General features: G+C 42.2%; 1 protein-coding gene across 16 annotated transcripts in view; it reads right to left on the minus strand.

Moving 5' to 3' along the window:
- Window positions 1-287: 287 nt before the first annotated feature.
- Window positions 288-25,768, minus strand: part of C2H8ORF76 (chromosome 2 open reading frame, human C8orf76) — a 28,305-nt gene continuing 2,824 nt past the window's right edge. For 2 of the 16 annotated variants that reach the window (XM_040695953.2, XM_046938265.1), the window contains 2 exons: window positions 19,893-20,000; window positions 288-10,407 (listed from right to left, as the gene is read on the minus strand). In XM_040695953.2, the coding sequence (XP_040551887.1) occupies window positions 7,573-10,194 (2,622 nt within the window). In that variant the 5' untranslated portion in view covers window positions 10,195-10,407; window positions 19,893-20,000 and the 3' untranslated portion in view covers window positions 288-7,572. Of the gene's footprint in view, window positions 10,408-16,353; window positions 17,186-19,892; window positions 25,517-25,768 lie in introns of those variants that run through there. The other 14 variants (XM_046938266.1, XM_046938267.1, XR_005857652.2 and 11 more) reach the window with 13 other exon arrangements.

Raw genomic sequence — 25,768 nt, forward strand, 5'->3', positions numbered from 1 at the left:
CCTGCTCCTCCAGCACCAGGTACTTTCAATGAGAGCACAGAGCAAAACGCTGTGCTCAGCCCCGGCCTGCTGATGGGACGAACAGCCAGCACCATGCTGCTGCATTGACTTGCGTGAGGCTGACCTCGTGCCGGCTCCTCAGCCAGGACACCTCTCCACACCGAACGCACCTGAGGCATCGCTGACACTTGGGTTTGTGGACGGGGAAAAAGACGCCTTAAGGAGATGGTGACGTTTCCATGCGATCGCGGCTGCCGGTTTCCGCACGTCCTTTAAAAAAGCACGCAGTCAGTAAGGAGACATTTATTCCATTCTTTCTGTTTTCAAATTTTTTGGTACAAAGTTTATTTTCAGAAGTTCCCACGTGATCCTTTCTTCTACCAGCTTCTGTTGGGATTTTTCTATCTATCTCTGATTTATTTTCTTTATCTGTTGAAACAAAAGCAGTAATTGCTACAGAAAGCAATAATGGCAATATTACAAATATTTTACAGCAGCATCCGTTCATCTCTTTGCCTCAAAAGAATAACAAAAATAAATCCAAAGACAAGATCCGTACTGCCTCGAAGGCTTAGGTCTGTAATACCAAGCAGTATGCTGCGTTCCCACGTGTAAGTTGTACAAGTCCAGCACAACTTCCCAAGTTTGTGCAGAGCCTGATAAATAAGACACAGAAATATCAGTTACATTATACTGTTTCTAAGAACTTTTACTCTGTAAAATGTTTGGTCACTCAAAGCTATAAGCTTAATCACGTATCAAAGAACACAGGCAGTAAAGCCCATCTTACTAGAACATATAGTATTAGGCCAAACAAAATATAAGAGGACAAAATCTAGTGGTCACTGAAGCCTCTTCAAAAAAGGTCTAAAACAGAATGTTTCCGGCACGTATCAGAATAAAAACGTAGTGTATTAAAATTTGATCTTTTTTTCTCTTTTACAAGCTGTCTTTTAATCAGTCTTCTATTTACAGTGCAGAACTTCTGCCAACTGCAGTAGTTTAACTTTGGCACAACACTAAGTTCCAATCCTTTTGAGTATTCAAGTCCTGTGTGTGTGTCCAAATAGTTTCTTGGTTGCACGAAAGATTAGGCCCATTCACAGTTAACCAGTTATCTTGGACTTTTTCAAGAATTGCTTCCCCTTCACCACATTGGGCAGCTACAAAGGAAAGACACTGTAAGCTATTGCATCACTCGTAAAAAACTCTTAATTCTAAACGATAATAATAGTGTTGCTTCCTTTAACAACTTCACATACACCAGACAGATCACACAGACTGCTACATACTGGACACCTTCTAAAAACCTTGCTGGTTGTTAGTGAATCGTCTTCCTCATACTCAAATACATAACAATGCATTAACTTAATTTCATTTCACATGTCAAACAGGACATTTAAATATATTGCAATGTATTATAGAAAATTGCAAAGCTCCATCATTTCTGTAAACGAGATCGACACCTGTTAACTCTCCTGTGCACATGAAGAGCAGTACCTAGTGCCACATTTTCTATACAATATAAAGCCTTCCCGGGTCGGGCAACTCATTTTTAGTGCATTTCTGTACAAACTGTAAGCATACATGCAGATAACCAACTAAGCAGAATTAGAAACGCTTCTGTAAGCTGGAACTGGAGGCATGGGGAACACTTTAGAATCGGAGTGGAGCTCTTGTGGTGGGTTGTTTTGTATCACCAATGAAGACAACTTGAATCTTCCATCATTCTGGCAGATTCTTTACATAAGTTTCATGATAGATATCTAGTGCTGAATAAGTGTAAGGAAATGCTTTAATCAATGGGGACACAAATCTTACTTGTCTTAACACATTTTAAGATACGCACAATCCAGTGTTCATATAGTAACACTCTCTCTAAAAAACTTTAGAAACCCCCAAACCATATTTATGCCACAGTTCTATAACCAAGGATCAGTTACTTTATCCACCACTGTAGTGCCACCTGCTCTAGAATAACTATCAAAACCAAAACCAAACCAAACCAAGGCCTCACACCTCCCAGTGAGTGCCAGGTGGGGAGTGGAGGACAGTACCATGGCTAACCACAAGGAAAGCCTAATGGGACACAACGCCTAGTGCTGCCAGCCAGCCAGCACGCTCCAAGGTGAGGCTTCATCTCACCTAACTTCAGATGGCCCTAACTCCAGTGTCTGCAAGCCACTTGTAACAGTCAGTGGAGTTCAGGGTGCAGCTCGTCTGATAGACTGCAGGCGGTTAGGATGAGCTGCTGACATGCACTCGTTAGCTGTACTGGTCAGCTACTGCAGTGTCTTGCTCAAATGCAGACATCAACATACAATCAGATGAATTCCACCTTAATTCATGAAAAGTGCCGTGGAATCCTCAGTTACCATTCAACATTTTAAATGCTGCATTAAGTCATTTTTCAAATGAGTATCCACTGAAAAAATGCAGATGCTCTTCACCGCAGAAGGAAAAAAACCCAAAAGCTCAGACTGCTAAACTTGAAAATACCGTCTACAACCCGCCTGTGCTTCAATACCTCCCTTTTCAACGGTGAAATAACAATACAGAAATTCAAGCTACTGAGCACGTACAGTTATTGAAATGTTCACCTTCTGCTACAGCTTTCATTTCCTACCTAATTTTAATACATCACAAACCTTAAGTCACTTGACCCAACAAGTTTGTGTCATGCCACATACCACACGTACTCAGCCCTGGGATATCAAAAGCCTGATGGAGAATGCAAGCATAACGCAGCACTGCTCAGGGCACGGAACTGAGCCCTTCCCATCTGTAATTTATACGATCATCCCAGGCACTGTGAATACCTCTCAACAGTTTTACTGTTCTTTCATCAATACTATATTTTCATTACTACGAAATGCAGGCAAAATTATCTTCCAATAAATAATAAATTAAAGAAAGTAACTATATTTCATTGCGCTCTACATGTGTGTGTATTTAGGTAAGGGCAGAGATATTTAACATTACAGAATCTTAACAATTATCTTCTCTCCTTGGGAGATATGAATATAGACAGAGAGGAGGAAGTGGTGGAGGATGCAAATCGGGACCACCGTATCTACAAAAGCAAACACTGAGATCCAATTCGAATACACAGTACTCCATTAAGTGCAAAAGGGAAAATACTCCTGACCTTAAACTACAGCTTATTACTCAGCAGCCAGAGACCAGTTGTCAGAGTTACTGCTGTGCTCTCATTTCAGAGGAAAATAGAGAAGGAGGAGGAGAATGTCTGCATGCTGGGGCTTTCTGGCCTTTAGGACTGCATCTCGCTGTGAATCACTTTGCATGGGCTTCAGAAATCCTTTCTCTGCTCTGCAGAGGAGAAGGGAGTGTATTTGCCTGCTTCGGTTCCTCGGTGAGCAGGAAGAAAATAGGCTTTTGCCCACAGTCAGCAAGTCATGCATTAGAAAAATTATTTCATGCCATGTGTGGATTCTGCATGAGTTTCCTTCACAGTTACAGACAGAAACAATACTGCATGTAATGCTGTGGGGAAAAAAGAAATGTTTTAAAATCATTACTGGACAAAGCTGAAAAATGGAGTGGCCTAATTTACTAAGGTGTATTAGAGATAATCCGGTACATTCTAATCACGAGGTGCTAGATATCTTTCTTTTGCTTTCCAATCAAAGCAGAGATTTCTACATGCTAAACACGAGAGACTGCAACGCTTGTTCTGTCAGAACAGCAAGAGTAACATTTCTTTTGCTCATCGGGTTCTAGGTAAGCAAATTCTGCAGGGCAAGCAGCAGGCAGTCTCTTCAAGATTCTGCATTTTCCCTTCTTTGCACACCACACAAGCACTCCCCTAGTTCATTCAAAGCAAGGGGGAGTAACGGACTTTCTTTTTATAACTCACACCGATCTTGGGGTTATTAAGAGGGTGACACTGGGAAGCCAGCAGTACTTAGAACCGTGCTCTCCAGTGTACTCAGAAGCAAGAGAACATGCTATGAAGCACCGTGGTGAGGGACAGTGGATGGCTCACCAGTTGTGACGCTGCTTGCTTGCTTTTAGCCCTTCTCCCTCTCAATTCTAGCAAAGGATTACCTTCACCCTCAGTTAACTGTATTCCAGAGACAGCATTAACTAGCCTCATAACATCAGGTACTCTTGGCAGAGACAGCAGATGAAACAGAAAGCTCAACTTTAGCTCCAGAGGAACTGACGCTCATGTCAATCCAGGGAGAGAATGAGAATGTGCTGTATCCCCTCAACAATTTCTGTTTCTCTCAGACTATGCAGTGTGCCTTGGGCACCATGGTAAGGAGCACAGCAGCCTAATATGAGATGAGATGAATCTGGACTAACCACAGTTACCAGCAGTTTTGAGCTCCAACCAGCCACGACCACAAGTTACAGACAAAGCAGTTCGGCCTGTCAGCCACCAGCACGCTGACAGCTCTTTCCAGTGCTTTTCTTGTCATTTCTGATGCAGGAGGCCTCTGGAAGGTGTTTCCCTCTCTCCCACAGTACACAGTGCAAATACATACATGCTGTAAACATGAAATAAACTGGTAATTAATGGATTCTTCTTTTAAAACAAAACAGATTATAAGTAATAGTAAGTGCATTCAACTGATATTTTCAGGTCTGAACTCACCCAGATTCTTCTCACCCTTAGCACAACTGAAAGGCTTACAATGTGCATCTAGTCTAGAGGAAATATGAGTACCCTGCATCTCTCATTATCCAACCCAAAGCTCGTTTAATTCAGATTTGTATTCCGCAATGGGATCTCAATGGGCTGCAAATACTGTTAAAACTACTGGAATACAAGGAACTATATTGTTTATAGCACTTGAAAATCCACACCAATATATATCAGCCATCCTCTCTGACCATTTTATGGAAAGAAGACATCCAATCCAACTATATTTAGTCAGATAAACAACGCATTTCCTCTTCCTGTGTTTTTCAGATCAGATGTGCTAAGGCCTACCATTATAGTTGAGTGTTATTGAACAGAACACTGCCAGAATGGAAAATTTCCCAGTTTAATCATACAATTAACTTGGGTCCTTATTTTTCCCATTTTCTAAAGAAGGTTCAATGTTGCAATAACCTACATTAAGACTCTGCTAACAAAAATGGAGATGTTTAGACAGGTTTCTTGGGTCTTTCTGGAGGGAAAGAAAATTAATTCTGGCTTCTCCTTAGATTTAAGGCAATTCCAGATTTTGCTTGCTAAAGGCATATTCCCAAGCAGTTTAAGGATTTGCCTTATTTTTTTCATAAATTTAAAAACAGCATCTCTTTCCCTACTTCCCAGTCACCTGTAGCAAGCAGTTCATACTGGAAAGCCCAGATCCTGATCTCTCTTACACCATCTTGCACTCAGAGTCACTGCACTTCAGAGAAAGACTGCCAACAGAGTTCTGCTTCTCTCCCACCCTAAAGTCAAGCTGAGGGATTCTAGGCTTGTCCTCACAGTGATAAGCATCAAGAGATAAAGGCATCACACTGCTGGCTGCTTTGTGCCTTGGTTTCACTGACCTGAGTCTTGGATGCCAGGAAACAGTTTGATAACCAAAACCGTGTCACACACATCAGTATTTCTAGCAATCTCAGAAGGTCAGAAAAAGGCTTTCAAGCAGAACATCATCTTGCAATTCAGGCAGCCCATTCAATCAGAGAGCAGAAAGGCAGCTACACATGTCCAGGGAGGAAGGTGAGTCAGGTAGGTTAGCAACACTTTTTTTTCTTTTTTGTCAGACATTATTCCCTTTCTTTTTTTCACCCAGGCTTCACTCACAATCTGACATGAAAAACAGATCTAACATGAACTCCTCTGCTTCGGAAAATCATCACGGAAAGCATTTCCTTGGTCTCTGGACAGTCAGTTATCACAGTAAGGAAGAAAGAGTAATTATTGGAGATGTGGAAGTATTAGGACACATTTTCTCCACGCTAATCTCTCTTGTAAGTCAACAGATGCAAATGCCTCAGAGAAGATGTTGGCAGAGGTATAAAGGGAGATTGCTAAGATAGTTCCTGTTAGTGCCCATGTAGAGCAGACTGCTGGTGACAGCAGCACCAACTCATCATCCATTTTCGACGTCTAAATATAACTCATCCCTAAAAAATACAGACTGATAGTAGCCAGAACACAAACAACTCTTCTTGGAGGACCAGTTTTCTCTGTCAGATATCTGCATAACCTAGCTTTCATTAATTTGGCCCATTATTTTTTAGTTGGTTATGCTACCATTTCATTACCTTGAGACTGAATGGCTTTTTATATATATATAAAAAGCCATTTTATATACACATATGAGCACTTACTCAAGATGCAGATGTTCCCTATCAGATTAGACTACTTCTGGAGTTCAGTTCAGGTAGATGAAACCATCTCTACAAATAAGTGTTCACCCAGCAGCCCTAAGAACAGCCAGCGTATCGGTGAGCTCAATTCAGTAGGATGAATTTTAGGTTAAACTTGCACGCAAAACATTCAATTGGGCTATCGCTAACAAACAGTTAAACACTGGTTTGTTTATCATTTTTAAGCACCTAAAAGGCATATAACTTCATTTTGTTTGAAAATTAAAAAGCAGGTCACTGCCACCGCATACTTGAAAACCTTTCTTGCTAGCACCTGAAGACACTTTTCATCTCTGTATCTGTGTATTCATACAAAACCCTAAGCAATGCTGAATGACTTTTAGGCAGTTTCCACCTCATGTTTACCTTAAAATACAGTGTAAGATTTCAAGAAATGATTCATGTTTGTTAGAAATACACATAGTTTCTAACCATTTTCCAAAAAAGTAAAGAATGCACAAGCTAAAAATGAATGTTACTATCAACTGCATCAAGTCTGCCAGGCATTTAAATTAAATTGATGTAAGATACACTGATTAAATTGAACAAAAAGCATTTTCTAGCAGTAAACTCATTCAGTTAGCTCATAATTATCAGTAAGAAACATTTCAACACAAGTTCTGTAAACCCAAAACACTCTGAAGATACGCAAAAGGTGCCAATATCACCTCATTTTCTTAAACCAAGCAATCCTCACCCCTATGTTCATTGATTCCTTTGTCACACTTTTCCCCTTCTCTTTTGAATTCTTTCCTTAAGAAATAAACCCAGGCCTTGAAACCTTTCAGGTGAAGTGATGTTTGCAAAAAGACATCTTAGGTTTTTGCATTTTCCTCCTTTGCGAGCAGGTAATGTTCTCCTACAACAACAAAAAATGTGTCTGTGGTTTGTTTGTTTTTTGGAATTAAACAACATAAGGCAATTAAATATTGAGAAGCAGTCATGTGAATGATGAACCTTCCCACTGGTCACGTGGAAGAGAAGGAGCTGAACTGGCGCTGATTTATAACCCCACATGCTCAGCTAGGCCCGAGGACGTCCATCTCTGGTAGCAAGGAAGCAAGTATCTGTTGCCTGCACAGACAGCATCTTGCCCACGTTCCCTCAGATGCAACGAAGATGCTAAGCAGGTGCTTGCTGAAGCTGAAGGCCGTGAAAAATTGTTTGGCTCTTCACCATAACATCAAACCTAATTCACAGGTTTTTGGCTCCCAGATTCCAAACCGCACATCAATCTGATTTTGAAAGTTTACGCTTAACATGTCGTGGGGGTTCCCAAGTATCACTATCATCCGTTTCCTCTTCATCTTCCTGTTCTTCCAGCATTTCATCTTCCTCCTCATTCTCCTCAAATAGCTCTATTCCGAGTTCTAATCTTCTTTGCCTTTCTGCAAACCACTCTCTGACCTGCTCATACCCCATGTGAGATTTAGCTACAAGTTCATCAAGGTCTTGCTCATTAAGGAATTTGTGCTTCATATAGTAGTCCTTCAGGATTGCTGTTCCAGTTTTGAATTTTATGACAGACACACCTCGGTCCCAGCAATTTAACCTCTTGCTTCCCCGAGGCCTCCCTCGAGGCCTCCCTCTTCCCCGTCCCTTTGGTCTTCCTCTCCCTCTCCTCCTTGCAAAGCCTTGGCCATTCAGACTGTTTGCATTGGCACTCTGGTAATAATAATACCACTTCAATCCCCCATTTTTCCAGGCATAGCGAGTATCTCCAAACCAACTCACAATTTCTGATCTTGGGAGCCCCGTTTCTTCTGCCAGCTTGTTGTATTCTTGTGGAGATGGCCACTGAGTACGGACAAAGGAACTTTTAAGCATGTGCAACTGCTCTGGTGATTTTTTGCCTATTTTGCTTGAACCAGAGCCCCCTGATTTTGACCCTGCTGCTCCATCTCCCGCAGATGTTTCTCCAGCTTCTTCTTTTGAGCTGCTGGCATTGCTCTCATTCATCTCAGTCCCCTCCTCCTTTAAGACATTAGATTTCCTTCTTTCTGTAAACCAGGCATCAATCTCTCTCCTGGTAAGTTTGGTTTGGGCTCTTAACCTGTTCATCTCTTCATCAGTAAGGATAGGATTATTAAGAAAGCTTGCTTGGAGGACTTGCAACTGCTCAGCAGTCTTCTCTTTGAACTTCTGTGGGGTGAAGTCAGGAAATGCACTCCAGGACGACTTGTTCTGTGGAACAACTCCTGTTGGGGACTCATTCATTTCGTCACTTGAATCAATAATGATGGTGGCACATGAGTCACTGTTGAGATGAATCCCATGGTTATTCTTTGAGTTTCTCTGATTGTAGCGTGTATCGCTGAACCACTTTTTGATCTCTCCCTTTGTCAGGCCTGTTATTTTCATAAGTCTACTAATTTCGGAATCCTGAGGAAACTGATTTTTAAGGTAGCTGACCTTTAATTCTGCCAGTTGCTCCTTTGTTTTTTTTGCTCGCATGCCAAAGGTATCGGGATTCATTAGTGCAGTTTCATTTTTGATAGGCTGAGGGGCTGGAACGGCAGCGACTTGTTTGGTTTCTGCAATAGGCTGAGCAGTGTGAATCTGACTCTTCTGTAACTGGGTTTGGTTTGGGACTCCTGCTACAGTCAAAGCTATTGGGGCTGTTACTGGTAACGTATTTGTACCTGCGACTTGAGTGAGAACAAGTCCTGGCTGACCAACTATTTGGCATGTCTGTAAAATTGAAGGTAAACCACTGCTGGCAGCGGAAATGTGTGCTGGAATAACGGTAATTGTCTGTGGCACAGTATGCACTGTGCCGTTAAATTGCTTCCTCCTTGCTTCCTCCACTTCCTCTGGTGTCCAGCTCACACCATGTTTCAGACGTTGTGCAGAAAACCAGATTTTAATCTGTTCCTCTGTGTACTTAGCTTGAGTGGAAAGAACAGTGATCTCCGACATGGTTGGATATGGGAATTTGTTATAGGTGTTGAGCAAAAGAGGATTGTTGTCCAAAGCAGTATTATAGGTTGGAATGCTGTTTACAGGTATCAGGACTTTGGGGATCAGGTTTGAGTTCTGTGGAGCTGTAACAGCTGTTATAACCTGTGCCACTCCAGGCTGAATCACTGGGGTCACAACCGTACTACCTACATCGGCTGCACTGCAAACAACCGAATGGCTCGCTTTGGACTCAGAAACTGCCGGTGGTGGGTTTTCTACTACTTCTTCAGAGCTTGGCTCATTTTCCTTTCCCTTCTCTTCACCAGGAATGTCATCAACTACATTGTGGAAAACAGCGATGCGTTTAGTCTCGGTTTTGTTTTTCATCATTTTCATAATAGGAGTTTTGCTAATGGAGATCCCCGCGGAGGGGGCCTCAGAAGGGTCAGCCTGTTCAGCATTTTCTTCTCTAACAAAACTCCCATCAAAAGTGAGATCATTTACTGTTTGTTCAAAGATTGTCTGATTATTACGTTTCACCATGGTCAACTTAAAATTCTCCTCTCCAGGGTGGTACTTCAAATTATGTTCTGAGAGAGCATCGTATCTTTTGGTAAGAAAATTGCATTCTACACAAACATAGGATGAATTTAACACTACATTGGGATGTTCTGAATCCACATGAAAAGTAAACATATTGAGATCTGGAGTCTGAAAAGTACAGTATTTACACTCATAACCACCTTCTACTTTATTTGTATTTTTCTGATTGTCTGAATCCACATTCTCGTGGACATCCTCTTCGCTTGCTATGCTCTCTGCTGCAGGATTATTATCTGCCGGCGTGATTACAGGTGGCCCTTCCTCCAAGTCTGATACCATCTCTAGATCTGGATCTTGCTCGTTGGCTAAGACCATGCACGGTGTTGTTGATTTTCGTTTACTTGCCATGCCTGTTAGGTGAAAGTGATACTGACTGGTCAGATACAGACTTAGCTTCAAGCTCTTCTTGATTAATAATAATGGCTTTTGGTACTTCAAGTCAGTTCTTGTAACGTCTCAACATTTATCCCATTAGCAGCTTTTCTTTTGTAGTGCAATCAGATTAAAAAGAGACAGTTGAGGATGAAATGTTGAGACTGTTTTAAAGTCCACATCCACCACCTGTAGCAAAGAAGAGACAGTATAATTAGTTCAATTTAAAGAGTATCTTCTATTTTGATACATAGCATGATTTAATTCAACCGTTCAGTGTTTAATCTGCCACTGTTCACCCCTGAAACTAGCAGACCCATTCCAAGAAGAGATTGATCCTCAAAGCTAGAATAAGAAAGGCAAATTCCAACTCACTTATCAGCTGAAATTTATGCAATGAATGCAATAAAAGGCATAAGACAGAGAATGGCATAGAATATGTAATCTTCTGTTTCCCTACATCATTTTGGCAGTCTTACTCATGGACTGCTTTATCTAGGCTACGACATTCTCTCTCAGCTGCAATGGAAGCTCAAGTCCTTCCCATCACAAACTCATCCCCAGCATGACATCTCCATGATGGTCTTGCCTGCTATGCCCAAGGGTATGAAGGCTCCTAGAAAAGGCATGTTTAGCATTTTTTTCTAATGCATTATGTAGGTATGTATATGCATGCTCTGGGTCATTTCTCCCACGTTTGAAAACAGACAAAACAACGCCTTCTCAAGGCACTCCAACAGACAGGGATGATAATCCCCAATTCCTAGCTCCCTAGATGTCATTCTCCAACTGAAGGCCAATCCCAGACCAATAAATTGTTAGCATGTGGCAATAGACTACATTGTTTTCATAGTTCCATGCATTAATGGAGACAAAACTGATCACGCAAACTTCACTAGAGAAAAGGCATTAAAGAGTGACACAATAGGCAGAAGCCAAAGAAAATTATGTATTTTCTATTCAGACTTCCTACTTCATTTCTAAGAAAAAACTACAGAAGTACAAATTAAATTTGAGGACTACATAAATTCAGAGAATAAATATGTTCTTAAATCACCCAGAGCGGAGTGCGCTTTTATCCCATGGGGACCACAACTAGTCTATTGGAAATGATGCACAAACTACTGAAAAGGGTTATAAACTCTGTAATAGTTTCCTTCTTAAAATAAAATGAGACGCTGATTTTTCATGCCAGAAATCCCATAGATTCATGAATTTTTAGATAGCACAACATCACCTACTTCCCAAACCATTGGCATGCTCAAGTGCAAGAGGAAGATTCTGTGCAAGAGGAAGCAGCTGTTTCAGAAGATTAATAAAGGTAACAGCATGTAACAGGTTAAAAACAGAAAGTCAGCTTTGGTTATGACAAAATCTTAGAAGAAAAAGAAGAGCAGTGCAAAAGGAAGAGTAAAGAAGTGAGAAGGGGAAAAAATACCATTTCCACTCCAAACACAATCTTTCATTTTGATTACGTGGACAGCAGAGGCTGTTCTTAACTTCACATTGTTTCTTAAGGCCAAAGACATTAGTGTTCATCCACAGCTATCACACAGTGCTGCTCTGTAAGCTCTGTTTTTGAGGCTGTGCACACCACCATACTTTTCTGCAAAAATCCTCCCCAAATGTTTGTAAGTGATCCTCCAAATCTATCTGTACTACTTCTGTGCACAGCCTAACACAACAGGCTCCTTATGCCAAGGGTATGGTTACACAGCATTAAGGACACTGACAGTGCAGACAGATAAATCTTAGGTAATCATCATTTCAGGATCATAATTATTTCATAGCACCAGACTTGAAAGACACTCTTCTTCCACAAACTAATGCCAGCACTCTGGAAAACAGCACAGAGGTGCAAAAAAGTATTTATTTTAATGTATATACAAAGTGTATGTATCACAGGCCACCTCATTTATCTCTGCAGCGAGAAAACCAGGAAGCAAAGCCAAATGGATCCATTTGTCTCCATGTCCTGAGGGATGAGAGGTAGAACACCATTAACTGTGCCACTTCTGTGTGGGGCCAGAGGGCTTGTCACAAAAGGCAGACAACAGCCAAAACTGAATGCTGAGCAATTCTCTTGGAGAAGAGCTGGGTGGTATTACCTAATCCTTCGGCCATCTTGAGTACAATTTCAGAAATACCAGAAATACCAATTTTCAAAAGCTATTTAGCAGCCAGTAAAGCTGGTTGAAGGTAACTAAGATGCCTTGCAGCACCCATCCAGAAAGGAGAACACAGGATCCATCGGTATGGGGCTGCCTGCACAGGCACAGGGGCTTGCTGAGGGTCACACTGGGCTGGCCCAGAGCACAAGTGAAAGCAACGTTTGACCTCACATACAACACTGCAGCATGCCTAGATAAAGCCTGAGATCATACATAAAACACAAACCCTGTCCAACAAATCAATAAGTGTGTCTTCCCTGTTCCCTCCTTTTGCAAACAACATTCATGGTGCCTATAAGCCTACAAGTCAAATTGGATCATCTGTGCCTTCATAGTTTAATCTCTGTAACATGTCCGTTTTTTGCCATGGTTTGGTTTTGCTCATCGTGCACAGATTATCCCATTCCTCTGCTGTTTACTGAGCAGGAAACTGTTCCTATACTCTTCTCCCCTCCATGGAGGCATTCAAGGTCAGGGTGGATGGGGCTCTGAGCAACCTGGTCTAGAGGGAGGTGTCCCTGCCTATAGCAGAGGGTTGGAACTACGTGATCTTAGAGGTCCCTTCCAACCCAAACTGTTCTATGATACTCACTTCCCCCCCCCCCCCCTCCTTTTCTTTTTCCCACAGCACACGGTGATCTTAAAATCCTGTGTAAATAAGAGCTGTGAAGAGCTCCAACAGCATTCGCTAAAATCTCCACAAAGCCAGATGCTTGCAACCTTTCCCAGCCTTCTGTCCTCTACAAACTGTACAGAAACCTCCACTCCCTTGCACTGGTTACCAATGGGATTACTTCATCTGTAGCACACTGCTTGCTGTGTTCTTTCACTTTATCAGGTAATTATGAAAACTCATACTGGCGTAGAAAATCAAAGCAATTATGCATCACCTTTGTGCTTAAGTTCCTCTAAAACATCCCTTTTGTACTGCTTACAAGAACACCAAGTGCAATCCTGTCATGTATTTTGTGTTTGGCAGGGTTTGTGACATCCTGTTCCCTTAATAGGGAATGAAAGTAAATTAATTGGCTTGGTGTGTGTAACTTGTTTTTGAGAAATTCACCTTTTTTTTTTCCCTTCGAAGAAAAAAATCTCTCGCTCTCTAGGTGCTTACAGACAGCTTTTTTTTCTTTAGTAAATTTGTCCTATATATTTCTTAGAACAAATATTTCGTTAATTGATGTGTAATTCTCTGCATGTTCTCCTCCTCTGCTCATGCCTCATTCTCTCATTTCACATTGGCCATTACGTTTGCTTGCTTCATGTCCACGAAGACCAACCCTCAGCCTTCACAAATTCTTGAAGACCATCATTAGTGGTCCAGAGGATACTTTGGCTTGCCCCTTAAATACTTCAGGATTGAATACATGGGAAAATATTTTTAAGGTATTCTGTTCCTGTTTGGACTGTATTTTTATTTCTCTATGTTGAAATAGTGTTGTGCAATTTGCTTTGTCATGAAGTATTTCAAGTACGCACAACATGCCAAAAGCAGCATCTTTGGCAGGCTGGCTTTATCCAGAGAGCTGCAGTCAATGACTCAATATCCAAGTGGAGATCTCTGATGAGTGGTGGTCCTCAGGGGTCCATCCTGGGACCAGTACTGTTGAATATCTTTATTAATGACATACACAGTGGGATCAAATGCACTATCAGCAAGTCTGCAGATGATACAAGCTAAGCGGTAGAGCTGACAGGACAGAAGGAAGGGATGCCATCCACAGGGAACTGGACAAGCTTGAAAGATGAGCTCTTGTGAATCTAAGGTTAAACAAGGCCAAGAGCAAAGAAATACACCTGAATTAGAACAATCCCAAACAGCACACAACTGAGGGATGAATGGATTGAGAGCAGCCTTGGGTGTTTTGGTAGATGAAAAAAATGAACATGAACTGCCAATGTGTGCTTGCAGCCCAGAAAGCCAGTTGTACCCCCAGAGGTGGTGAAAGGCATTTTACAAGGGCATTTGTGACAATAAGGGGTAATGGTTTAAAACTAAAAGAAGGCAGATTTAGATTAGACGTAAGGAAGAAACAGTTTACTTCAAAGGTGGTGAGGCACTGGCATAGGCTGTCCAGAGAAGCTGCAGGTGCCCCATCCCTGGAGGCATTCCAGACCTGGTTGGATGGACACCTGGGCAGCCTGGTCTGAAAGATCCACAGTGGAGGGCTGCAACTAGATGGTCTTTAATGTCCCTTCCAATCCAAACCATTCTATGATTCTTCAGTGGAAGAATTTATAGGAAAACTTCCAATTAGTTGTGCTTCATCTCTCAAGACAAACACCACTGCAACACCTTTTTCAAAATCTGGGGTAAAATTACATACAACTGACATTCCTAGCAAAACCAGGCCATGAAACTGTTTTCCCAGATACAAACAAAAAAGTAAAGTGAGTGCAGGCACACATTTTTGAAGGTCCAGGAACTTTTATTTTATCTTTGAGCTGCCAATTGCTCAGGACACAGCTCTTCAGAAATAGAATGCAAACAGATACTAACCCCAATTCATTAATAATTTTACTAGGACAGACTTATTCTCCAGAGTGAAATTCAACACTTAGACGTTGTCTCTGTAGCAGATCTGGATAGAGATTTATGTAAGTATTTTCTAAATGCAGGCAGAAACCTGTTGCCTCTTTGATAAGAGTTTGAGAAGGAAAACACATGGTTGAAAACAACAGAAAAAGAAGTAAAAGAACCCGTTTCCAGGACAAAATTATTACCCATCCCTTCCTTCCAACCTCTAAATAAGAGAAGCTGATGCAGCACAATGAGGTTGCAAAACACGCTGCATACGTGTTCAGGTTGTATGCTTTATGAAGTCATTTTCCCTACTTGCTGTATGACACAAAACAACATAGAGACAAACTCAAATAATGCAATTGGAAGAATGTGCACAAATAGGGTGGCTTTGGAGAAGACTGAGGAATGATAATTGCTTCTAACTTTTAAAATCACCTACAGTATAAATTGCCTATTTGTCAGCACAGAAAGCTGTGTTTTGTCTTCTCTGTATAGCTGCTGGTTAATCCACAACAATATGGAACTGTCAATCCTTTGTTTAGCCCACTCTTAACTATCACCATTCTGTCTGAGTCGCTGTATCCAAGCCAAGAACTATTCTGCACAGAGCTCATTCTAGCCATAATCTGCTCTGATGGGGCTGCCACTACACTGCCTTTCAGTGAGGAAGGTGAAAGATGACGTTTTACGGAGCCAGTTTCTTCAGTTGTTCAATACCTGCAAAGTTTAGAAGGTATTACTGCTTATTACTCTAAAATAAAACCAAATTTCAATGTAAACCCTACAATATTTGCATTCCATTCCAGTTTTAAAACATGTTCCACATCAACATGGGAGCAAAACCTATCAGACTGATAGCAGTAGGACTTCAGGTGTGCTACAATACAGGGGCAAGCCTGAAGTCCTTGCTGCATTAGTTTGCAATGGCTCCCGCAGGCACGTACCAAAAGTTGCTGTACTTCTGCCCACATACACCTTCTAATAAGCCAAAACCAGACCTGTGCTGGGGCTGAGAAATGGGAAGTGAACGTGAAGCCCGCTGGAGACTAGAAGGAGCCTGCCAGAGAATGTACGACAATCTTCATGGTTAACTCCAATCCCCATTGGTTTTAAAGTATAATGAGCATGATCCATCACAGTAAACATCAGAATTTTAGGCTAGAAGGGATCATTAAATGACCTACGTTATCTTTCTCTGTTACAGAATACTTCCCGAATACCTCTACAGTGAGCACAATTTGTCCTACTGCTTTTGACACACAAAACCATAGCCAGTTTTTAGGTCTGATCACGTGGGAGCTACTGATCAAATCTGACAGGTACTCAACAATCACGGGTGTACTGGTGAAGCAGCATCTTTAACATACACGGCTCCTGTCTCTGCTCCTCAGGCACGTAAATAAGCAAGTCGTAAATAAGCAAGTATTTTCTGTTACTCACTCATTTTGGCAGCTCAATGCATAGGCAGGTCTTGATTTTTAGCCCCCTACGGTATTTAATTCAAATTGTGAGCACTCGGTGCTTTTACCATCTCTGCAGGATCATTCTTAAAAGTATCAGACCTGGCTGAGATCGCTGATATAAATGTTTGTCATATCCAACAAAACGGGAGCAGAGTTAGAGACTGATTTTTCTGCATAGTTACGGCTGTTTTGTTTTGCTTGCCGTGCTGTTACACTGAAAACGGAAAGGAAGAGGAAATAACATTACTGACCTGAGAAGATTGGAGAATGCATCTTGGGTTGATTAAACATTTAACTCAACCCCCAAAATGTTTGCTTCAGGTTAGCTTTTAAAAACCATAACAGTTAAAATTGATTCACTTCAGAAATTGTTTATGAAAAAGTTTCTCCTTAAAACATCAAAACAAAAGGTTTTGTTCTCCTGGGGTTTCCTTCTTTAAAATGAAGCAATCTGGCACAGACACCATTTCACAAAATGTTCCTATCAACTCAAATGTGCATTTGTTTTTTTTCCTTCAGCTGAAAAATTTCTAGAGACCTTAGCTTTCCCAGGCCCCAGCCTAGTGCTGGAAGTACAAGACCTTCCTTTCACTTCCTGGAGCTCGTGTCCCCAGGCACCTTCCAGCTTTTTTGGGGAGGAACGCAGCAGCCCTACAGATGGTCTCCTTTGCTAGATAGCCCGACTCATTCTCTCATCATCTCGTTGCTATACAGGAACCCCCGCGCCTTTAGAGGTGACACAGCTCAGCACAGATTGTTTCCCTCTCCTCTCCCCCTCCTCCACCAACTGAAACTAACTGTGCATGCCCTCATCACACTGGAAACCGGATTTCAGATCAGCTGCTATTTGCTTTCATTATTATTTTCCCTTTGCTGTAGTGAAATGAAATCTCAACGGCAATTAACAGGCCTGGGAGCTCTCTACCCTTAAACAAGTGGGACGAGATCTCAGGGCTTGCTGGCTCCCAGCGCTTCTCCACCTGACACCAGGCCAGCGGCACTGGCGGAAGGAAAGGCAGCAGTAGCTCAAGGGCCACAGTGCTGCATGCCAGTGTACCAACCTACACAGAGGAGGGGAACCCACTTAATACAGGTGGTCTAAAAAGCCTGCAAATGCGCACGACAGGCATAAAAGTACTATCAAGAGCAAGTGACAAAACATCCTGTACATTTTACCTTGGATGCAAAAAGGTAGTGGTACATTACGGCTCACAATTCTGCCAAATTCTTTTCTTTTTCTCCCTTTTTCTCCCCCCTCTCTCTCTGAAAACAGCAGAACACTTTTCTCAGACCTCAGGGCTAGATCCTTGCCAAACTTTGATTCCTATGTCAAATCCCTGAGGCACAGAGCTGTTCAGAAAAAGATAATGTGGTTTGTACACAGAGACTGCCTCTCCTCTATCTCTTGCTTCCTCCTTCACTTTCTGCTCATGTCGCTCTTGAACCAGTTGAATGTTTCCCCAGAATTCAAGGAATAAAGAAGAAAAGCAGCCTCAAAGCAGAAACAAGTCAGAAATTCTCATATCAAAGATCGTAAGAAACCAAAAACAAGGACTCGGAATGGACTCACCAGGAGACACTAACATGCACTGCTACATACTCCATGCACAGACTTGAATACACCAGAATACAGATCCTGGATTTAAGTAATTTGTAAAAGATCCCAAACTATTTGTACATAAAAGCACAAACCCTGTGCTTGTAGGAGCCAGTATTCTATGAATGGGAATAAGCACGTACTCGGAGTGTCACTTGAAAAAAGAGAGCCTACTGCACAAACCTAGTCCAGCACTTGTTGAGATGAAGACTTTAAGGCATACCATCAAGGCTGCAACTACTCTTCAGAGCCACTTAGGCCCTGTGGGCTTTTGCTCACCCGCACTCACTCACTACCCCTTCTGCATGCCCCAGCCCCACCTGTGTCCCACCCCACACCCTCCTCAAAGGCTCCTACAGCACCTCAGCTATCACTTTATGATAAGATCAAAGAGTGCAGCACACAGTTAAGTCTTTTATTTATTTTGTCACGTGCTTTGCTTCTCCACTTGGAAGTCAAAAACCTGACTTTGGAGCTGACATTTTAGATACGTATTCTTAACGTGGCTTTCAGTGTCATATATCAACTTTACTGTAAGGTGAATTACACAGTTCAAGGTGAACGAAAGCTAAAATTCACCTGGTCCCCACTGACAGACTCCTCCATAATGGTGACATGTATACAACTTTTTATCCATGCCTGCAAGCACAGCTGACTTTCCAGAATTTATTCAGGATGTTATCCTCTGGCCTGATCCAACACTGATCATGCAGCCGCACTTTTCACAACACAAGTATGAAACACTTGAGCTTCCCTCTCTGTATGGAGGGCACTCAGACCCTACCATTAAGTGCAATACTCCCACCGCAGTGTTGAACGACCGTCAAGATCAAGACGAGACTGTGAAGCTTGCTCAGGTTGGTGAGTATCACAATGCAATGCCAACACACCCTTGGCGTGCTCCTGAGGAACTCTGGGGCACAGCCTCTCGGTGCTGGCTACGGAGTGCAGGCAGTTGCTGCAGAGGTCGTGAAGATGTACTGGGAACTTGAAAGGCATTTTAATTCTTGGAAGTTTTCAAAACTTGGCAAGACCCAGAACAGCCCTATCTAACTTCAAAGTTAAACTTGTTTTGAGCAGGAGGTTGGATTAGATGATGTCCAGAAGTGCCTTCTGTTCCGCTTGTTTTCTGGTTTAACCCTGCAGGTGGCTGAGCACCACGCAGTCATTCACTCACTCCCCCCCAAAGCTTCCCAGCGGGATGGGGGAGAGAATCGAGAAAAACAAAGTAGAACTTGTGGGCTGAGCTAAAACTATTTACTAAGAGAAAAGGATTCTCCTAGAACCAAAACACAGCATCGTACCAGACACTCCGAAGAAAACAATTCCATCAATTCTGTGATTCTGCGATCCCAACTGAAACTAAGACGTCCCCTTAGGATGTGGGGATGTATCACCTTATAACAAAAAGCATGGAGGCCAGACTGAGTTGCCTGCATAAACAGTCTCTGCAGGTCTCAACCACCTAATAAAACACCACTGGGTTCCATGCTAACCTTTGCAAAAAGCAAAGCATTTTTATTTGCAACAGTGACCCGACTCCATCCTCCTGCTGAGCACTGTTCTGTACTACTAAGATGCTCCTGCTGATTTCTGTGGGAGATAGCGTCTTATTCTGTGTACTCACAGAGTGGATAAACACTGTTTACTGCCAATGAGGCCAGTGACAAAAAGAGTAAAATACATGGGAATACAGAGCTTTCCAAGGATAATGAGCTTAATAAAAAGCTGAATCTGGAAGTTGGGTCACCTGGGGAAGTCAGAGCTAACAGCGTACTCAAGTTACCAGGGAGAAACAAAGGCTTTTAAGGAGCCAACACCCCTTCCAGGCTCACTCCCCACATTCTGACCACAAACTTGACTTCCATGACTTAATTTCCCCTCTCTTAACTGCTCAGAGCCCTGTTTGTGATCTCCACCTCCAGTCCAGGAGACGCTGCCATAGGTAGAACAGGGGCTGCACCTTTTCCTGTTATCCCGGAGCTGTCAGTGATGTGAGCTACTCTGGCAGAAGGAGCCCAGGTGTCCTGGCAGGGAAGAGAAAAAGTGGATTAAAGAAACAGGCTACTTTATTTCACCTTTTGTCTGCCATGTACCGGTATAATCACGGAAAATTAGGACAACGGGACTTAAGTGAAAAGTATGCAGTTAAATAAAACACTGTGCTTCAAATGAAGAGCTGCAGGGCTTTTACATTAAGTTTAAACATAAAATCGGATTAGTTTTGTTTTAAAATATATAGGTAATTTAAGGCTGCACAGATGTCCTAGGGTCAAAATAATGTTCTGGCTGATTTAAATGAGAATTGACAGCAGAATTTTATTTAAAATACCATATGTGCTAAGAAAAACAAACTTAAAAGCAAGAGAAAACCTCAAAAAATTGCATGCCACGGAGGTTAGCATTGGGGGCCAAGCAGGAAGAGAACAATCAGTACTACATTTAAGCATGCTTTTATTTAGAGGAGGAAAATCAAATTCAGTTAATTAGAAACAGTTTGTTAATTTATGTTAATGTTTTACGAATACACTGAACACATTCCCTCATAAGTAACACCTGGTTTATCAACATTACAGCAGTCATCCACCTTTAAGTGCACTGATCACTGGCTGAAGTACTGTTCTGACTATAAACAGATCCATTTTTATTAGTGGAATTTAAAAAAATGGAGAAAAACCAATTTGGTTAATATATATATCTTTTTCTTTTCAGATGCCAGTTGGAAATTCTTGGTGAAAACATGGAATCAGTGGCAGTCAACCACTAACTGTATGCAAAGCCATTCACTTTGAAGACAGTTGCACTGAGTGAAGATAGAACTCATTTTTGAATGACAAGAGAAGTTTCCACTCCCTCAGAGCTGAAAAAGCAGGACGTTTTATTTTCTATACAAGATCTCCAGTTCAGATCTGAGCATGAGCTCCACTGGGGCTAAAACCTGAACCTACGTGGATATGTCATCACCGTAACAATCAACGTAATCTACTAAGTACACCTAAGTATTGTATTTTGACTCCTTTATGGGTTTTAAAAAGCTTCAATAATCACATATTGTATATTCTTCATATTTACAGCAGCTAATTAATAATACAGACACATTATGCTGCTTAGGCAAATTTTCAATTAAATTTTAATTTCCAACCAAATGCAGTCTGGCATAAATTGGGAGTGACAGGAGCTAATCATCATCTGAAAAACAAGGTATGTGTAACTCACTGTTTTCTGAGAAAATGATGAGATGCAAAAATTAATAATGTGAGTAACTGAATGCTGAGGTAAAGGCCTGATAAAACAACACTGTATATATAGAATTTAGCCCTCTAAGCAAAAGTCTGCAAACAACCATGAATCCAAACAATGAGAAGCACCTGCTATGTATGAAAGATATCAACAGTAAGAATGCAGTTCAAAACTAAAATAGAGCATTTAGGTCAACGCTCCATACAGCGTTCCATACAACGCTCAGATTTAAACTGCGGTCAAATCTCCCATATTAAACCATTTTCATTTTGACCAGTTATTGCAATTCCCATGGATTTTAAATGTTTTTGAATGAATGCATTTGCTAAGTCATTTCCAGGGCAAGAAGCGGAACAGAAAAACGGGTAAAGAGAGGCAAGACGAACATGTCTGGTGTCATTATTAAATCAACCAACTCAAAAGAGTCCAGGATAAGGACCAGGGTGTGGTGCTCAGAGAGAATGTTTATGAGAGTGTCCAAGTTTAGCATAAGAGAATAGGCAGGCCTGGAAAACCCACGGGAATCAAACGCATCTGTTGTTGTAGGCAGCCCCAGCAAAACGTTACTGGTTCGGTGGCCTGGGGCAACATTCCCACCCTTCACCCCCAGCACCCCCTTCTTTTTTTATTTTTTCTGGACAGCAAAGTACAATATTAGCTTGTCGGTTTCTTTTTGCCATCGTCAGGCTGAGGCTGGGTGAGAATATTTTGTGTCTAGACTAATAAATGTTTGTAAGGGTTTTGCAAGACTGGTTTATGGGAACAGAATCCCCTTTTTGTTTTCTGCTGGAAAAAAAAAAGCAGCATTAAAAGCAAATGAGCGCCATCATGCATTTGTTTTAAATTGCACATTACAGCACCGCTATTTTATGTGCAATCAATACATAATTTGGAAGAAAAATGCTTTTAAAATTCAGAGCTATCCCTGAGCAGCTAAGGTTCTCTTGGAAACTGAAGGAGGAGTCTGAAATTATTGTTCTTTTGTTTGCATCCCCCAGTGGGAAAGGCAGCACAACTCGAAACCACGGTGCTTTGAGGCAGCGTGAATCATTACGAATAAAGATCACCCCTTTCGTTTATGCATTAGATATTAAAACTGAATCTAGGACAAAGGTAAACCAAACAGGCTCCTGCCTTCCCAAGCAGTTATCGGGTTAAATAAAATATCAAAGGGACTGTGGAAATCTTGTGACTTCCTCTACTGAAATCAAAAAACAAAGATACTTCGTGTTCTGCAAAACATGGCCTGTCTAGGTCCCAATTACAAGCATCAACTTAATCAGTGGAAATTACTGGGATACCCACAGGCCAAAACCTACATTTTCCTTCTGACGTTTGTTTAGGAGGGCAGGGTACTTCGAAATGAAATGGCTGACCGTTTTTATTTCACCGCTTTGGGTGGAAATGAGCGAATCTTTCCACGCAGAGCAGTGCAGAGTTGCTGCCCTGGTGTCAGCAGGCGCCGGGCCCAACCTCCCTCAGGAGCCGGCTGCCAGGCCCGAGCCCAGCCTGCTGACAAGGGCACAGTCCGGACAGCCCGCACACAGCCACTTCATGAGGATCAGGTCCAGAAATGGGTTACTCAGTCTTATAAATAAGGGAACAGGCTGACATTTTGCTCTCAAAACTAGCTCGTGCCCATACGTGCATGGCCTAAAGCGCACCGGGAGTGCTGGCTGCTCTCGGTCAGTAAGCACGTGTGATCACAGGGTATGATCATTTGCTCTGTCATCAGCCCCACAAATATGAACGTACTGGAAAGCTTTAAAGCATTCTGAAGTCAAATTTCAGTGCATGCTGAAAGAGAAAGCTTCTCCCTCTCTATATTTCAAGATTAAAATTAGATATGTATTTCTAAGGATGTACACACACATCTATTTCCTCAGTACATGTGCAGGGAGTGAATTTGTTTTACTTCAGTATTACTCGCTTCTCACCTTTCCAATCCTTCCCTCAAAAGGAAACAAACAACTAATATTAGCAGGCCCTTTTTTTTTTCCTCCTGGCAGAATTCAAGAACTAGAGAATTAAAAAAAAGACAAAAAAACAAAAAACCACCTGACAAGAACCAGATCTAAAATGCTAAAACGCCTGTTTGAGGATTGTAGACTGAAACACCCAAAGTTGAAATCACCTTTTATCAAAGAAAAAAAAAAAGAAAAAGAAAAAAGAAAGAAGAAAAAAGCCTCCTTCCAAAAATCATAAATCATTTCTGTTCATAAAATCAAAAACATTAGTTCTCTGCTCACCCACAGCCTCCTCCAGCAAGTTTAAATAAACCACGTTAAGAAGTAAAATTTGTAAAACATTCGTCAGATGGAAGGAGTAAAGTTGTGTGGGTTTGTATCGTACGTACACAGATGCCTCCAACGCCAGCAGGTATCTGGCATGGGCACCAGTTCCTCCCGGTGCCCCCAGCACTGACCTCGTGCAGAGAGCCTTCCTCAGTCCCCATCCTCACAAAGAACCTCGTGGGAGGGAGCCCTAAGTTTCCAACACAGCCAGGCTGGATGCAGTGCGGTGCTGAATGCTCCAAGAATTCCACCACCCAAGCTACAAATGTGTTTCATCTTGCTGGGAATCCTGCTGAGAAACAGAAACCCCTGCATTTTCATGCTTGCTTCATCCAAGCTCACTTTGCAACTGTTGCCAAGAGCTGAACTGCTGATACAACTCCGATCTGCGCAGCACCCTCAGCTCCTGCAGATGTTGCTGATGGCAGCTGACCTATATACAAAAAAGCAGCATTTTCCTATTTTGAAAGTAGTCTGAAGATAACTAGGAATGGTGACTTTTTGGAGAAGCACACAGCTGTAATGGAGGCTTAACCCCCACGTACTAATAACTGTTCCTGCCTGACTCCTTCCAAGTGCTTCCCCTTCACTCTTCTGATGACCTACGACATTCCTACATCTCGTTTTGTCCCACTGAGCAAAACGGAGCCCGACACTCATGCACAGCTTCGTTAGGAGAGTTTTAAATTCAATGGCATGTTGACGAACAAAGCATGTTCTTCTCTGTAACACAGGGAGGAACACAGTCGCATAAGTATCATGACCTGCTTAGGCTCATGTACCTCAATGTATAGGAAAGCCAAGCATAGACATCTCCACCAAGACAGCCTGGGACTACACAAATACACATTTGCCTCTGAAGTTCTTAGCACTCTTGTAAGGTAAGCCAACAGCAGAATAATAACACCTCAAACCTATAAGGAAGAAATCATGCCCTAACACCTATACCACGTGTGCCTAACACACAACACGCATTACGAGCTGGCAGCTCTTTCTGGCCCAATGTACATGGTTCTTAAGATGCCCTGAAGATTCAGAGCGTGGAACACGTGGAGCTTTCACCATAACCACTGGAAAGTTCAAAAGCTCCATTCTGTCCTTCTGCCTGTGGGGTGGATTTGGCACTCAGGCTGTGCACAGAACGGTGCTGGCTTTGCCAGAAAGCGAGGGCTGGTGTTACACACGCCTCATTGCACAGCTCCGTCTGCGGCTGCTAAAACAAAGCTGTCAGCCTTCAGGGCTGCTGGGGACCAGCTTCAGTTGCGGTCCCTCCGGCCCCACATTAAGTTCCTTCATCCCCCGCTGGGATCGGTGAATAAGAAAGGTGAGCAGCCGATTACAAAATGCCACAGGGGAGGGCCAAGTCGCACAACGTGAACCTAAAATACCAAACGACTTTACTGAATGGATCCAGACACAGTTTGAAGCCTGTTCTTTGGCAGTAGAACACACTGAGCTCTTTTAGGCATGTGAGGCACAGCGGAGTTCAAACTTCCAAAGGGTTTTTTTTTTTTTTTTGCATCGTTACAAAATCATCGCTCCACGATCTTCAACATCACTTAAGGAGAGCAAAAAGTAGCAACAGCTTCGAAGCTCTTCACCGGTTTTCCCTCCAGTGTTTTCCCATCCAGCCACACCTGCTGCTCCTTCAGTGGTCAATGGTCCCCCTCGTTTCAGTGCTTGAGTGTGATGCTGCCCTTTCCATACCACAACAAGGCAACAACAAAACAAATGATGCACCCTGCATCTGCATTCCTAAAGAATGTATTCTTACACTGAATTCTACTGAACTTTATAACAGTTACTGCAATCTCAAAGCACTGAAGGATAACAGTGTCACACATCTCCCCACACGCGAGGACAGCAGACATTGGCTCTGTTCAGACAGACTTCCAAGGCTGGTTAGAAGAGATCCCGTTCTACGCAATATGTTCCAGGTCCCCGTGCTTCGCAGGACATGAGAAAGTTATCAGTGGACCTTGTGAAGCACCTCCCAGAAAGACACAGAACTGGAAAAGAACCATCAGTTAAAGCGATGCGTAGGGCAGGACTACCAAATGCCATCTGGCAATAGGGTAAGGAAAGGCATCATCTTTGGCGGCTTCCACCTCCACAGAGAAAGAAACAACTGTTTATGCAGCGGAGTGGTTTGAATACTTGGGAAGGTCCCCAGCTAGCAGAAAAAATTCAACACCAATAACACAAAAATAACCAAAAACCACCTAAAAAAAAAACCCACCCTACATGATGAGTTGGAAGAA

This window comes from Gallus gallus, chromosome 2 (genome assembly GCF_016699485.2).
Source record: "Gallus gallus isolate bGalGal1 chromosome 2, bGalGal1.mat.broiler.GRCg7b, whole genome shotgun sequence".
Lineage (NCBI taxonomy): Eukaryota > Metazoa > Chordata > Aves > Galliformes > Phasianidae > Gallus > Gallus gallus.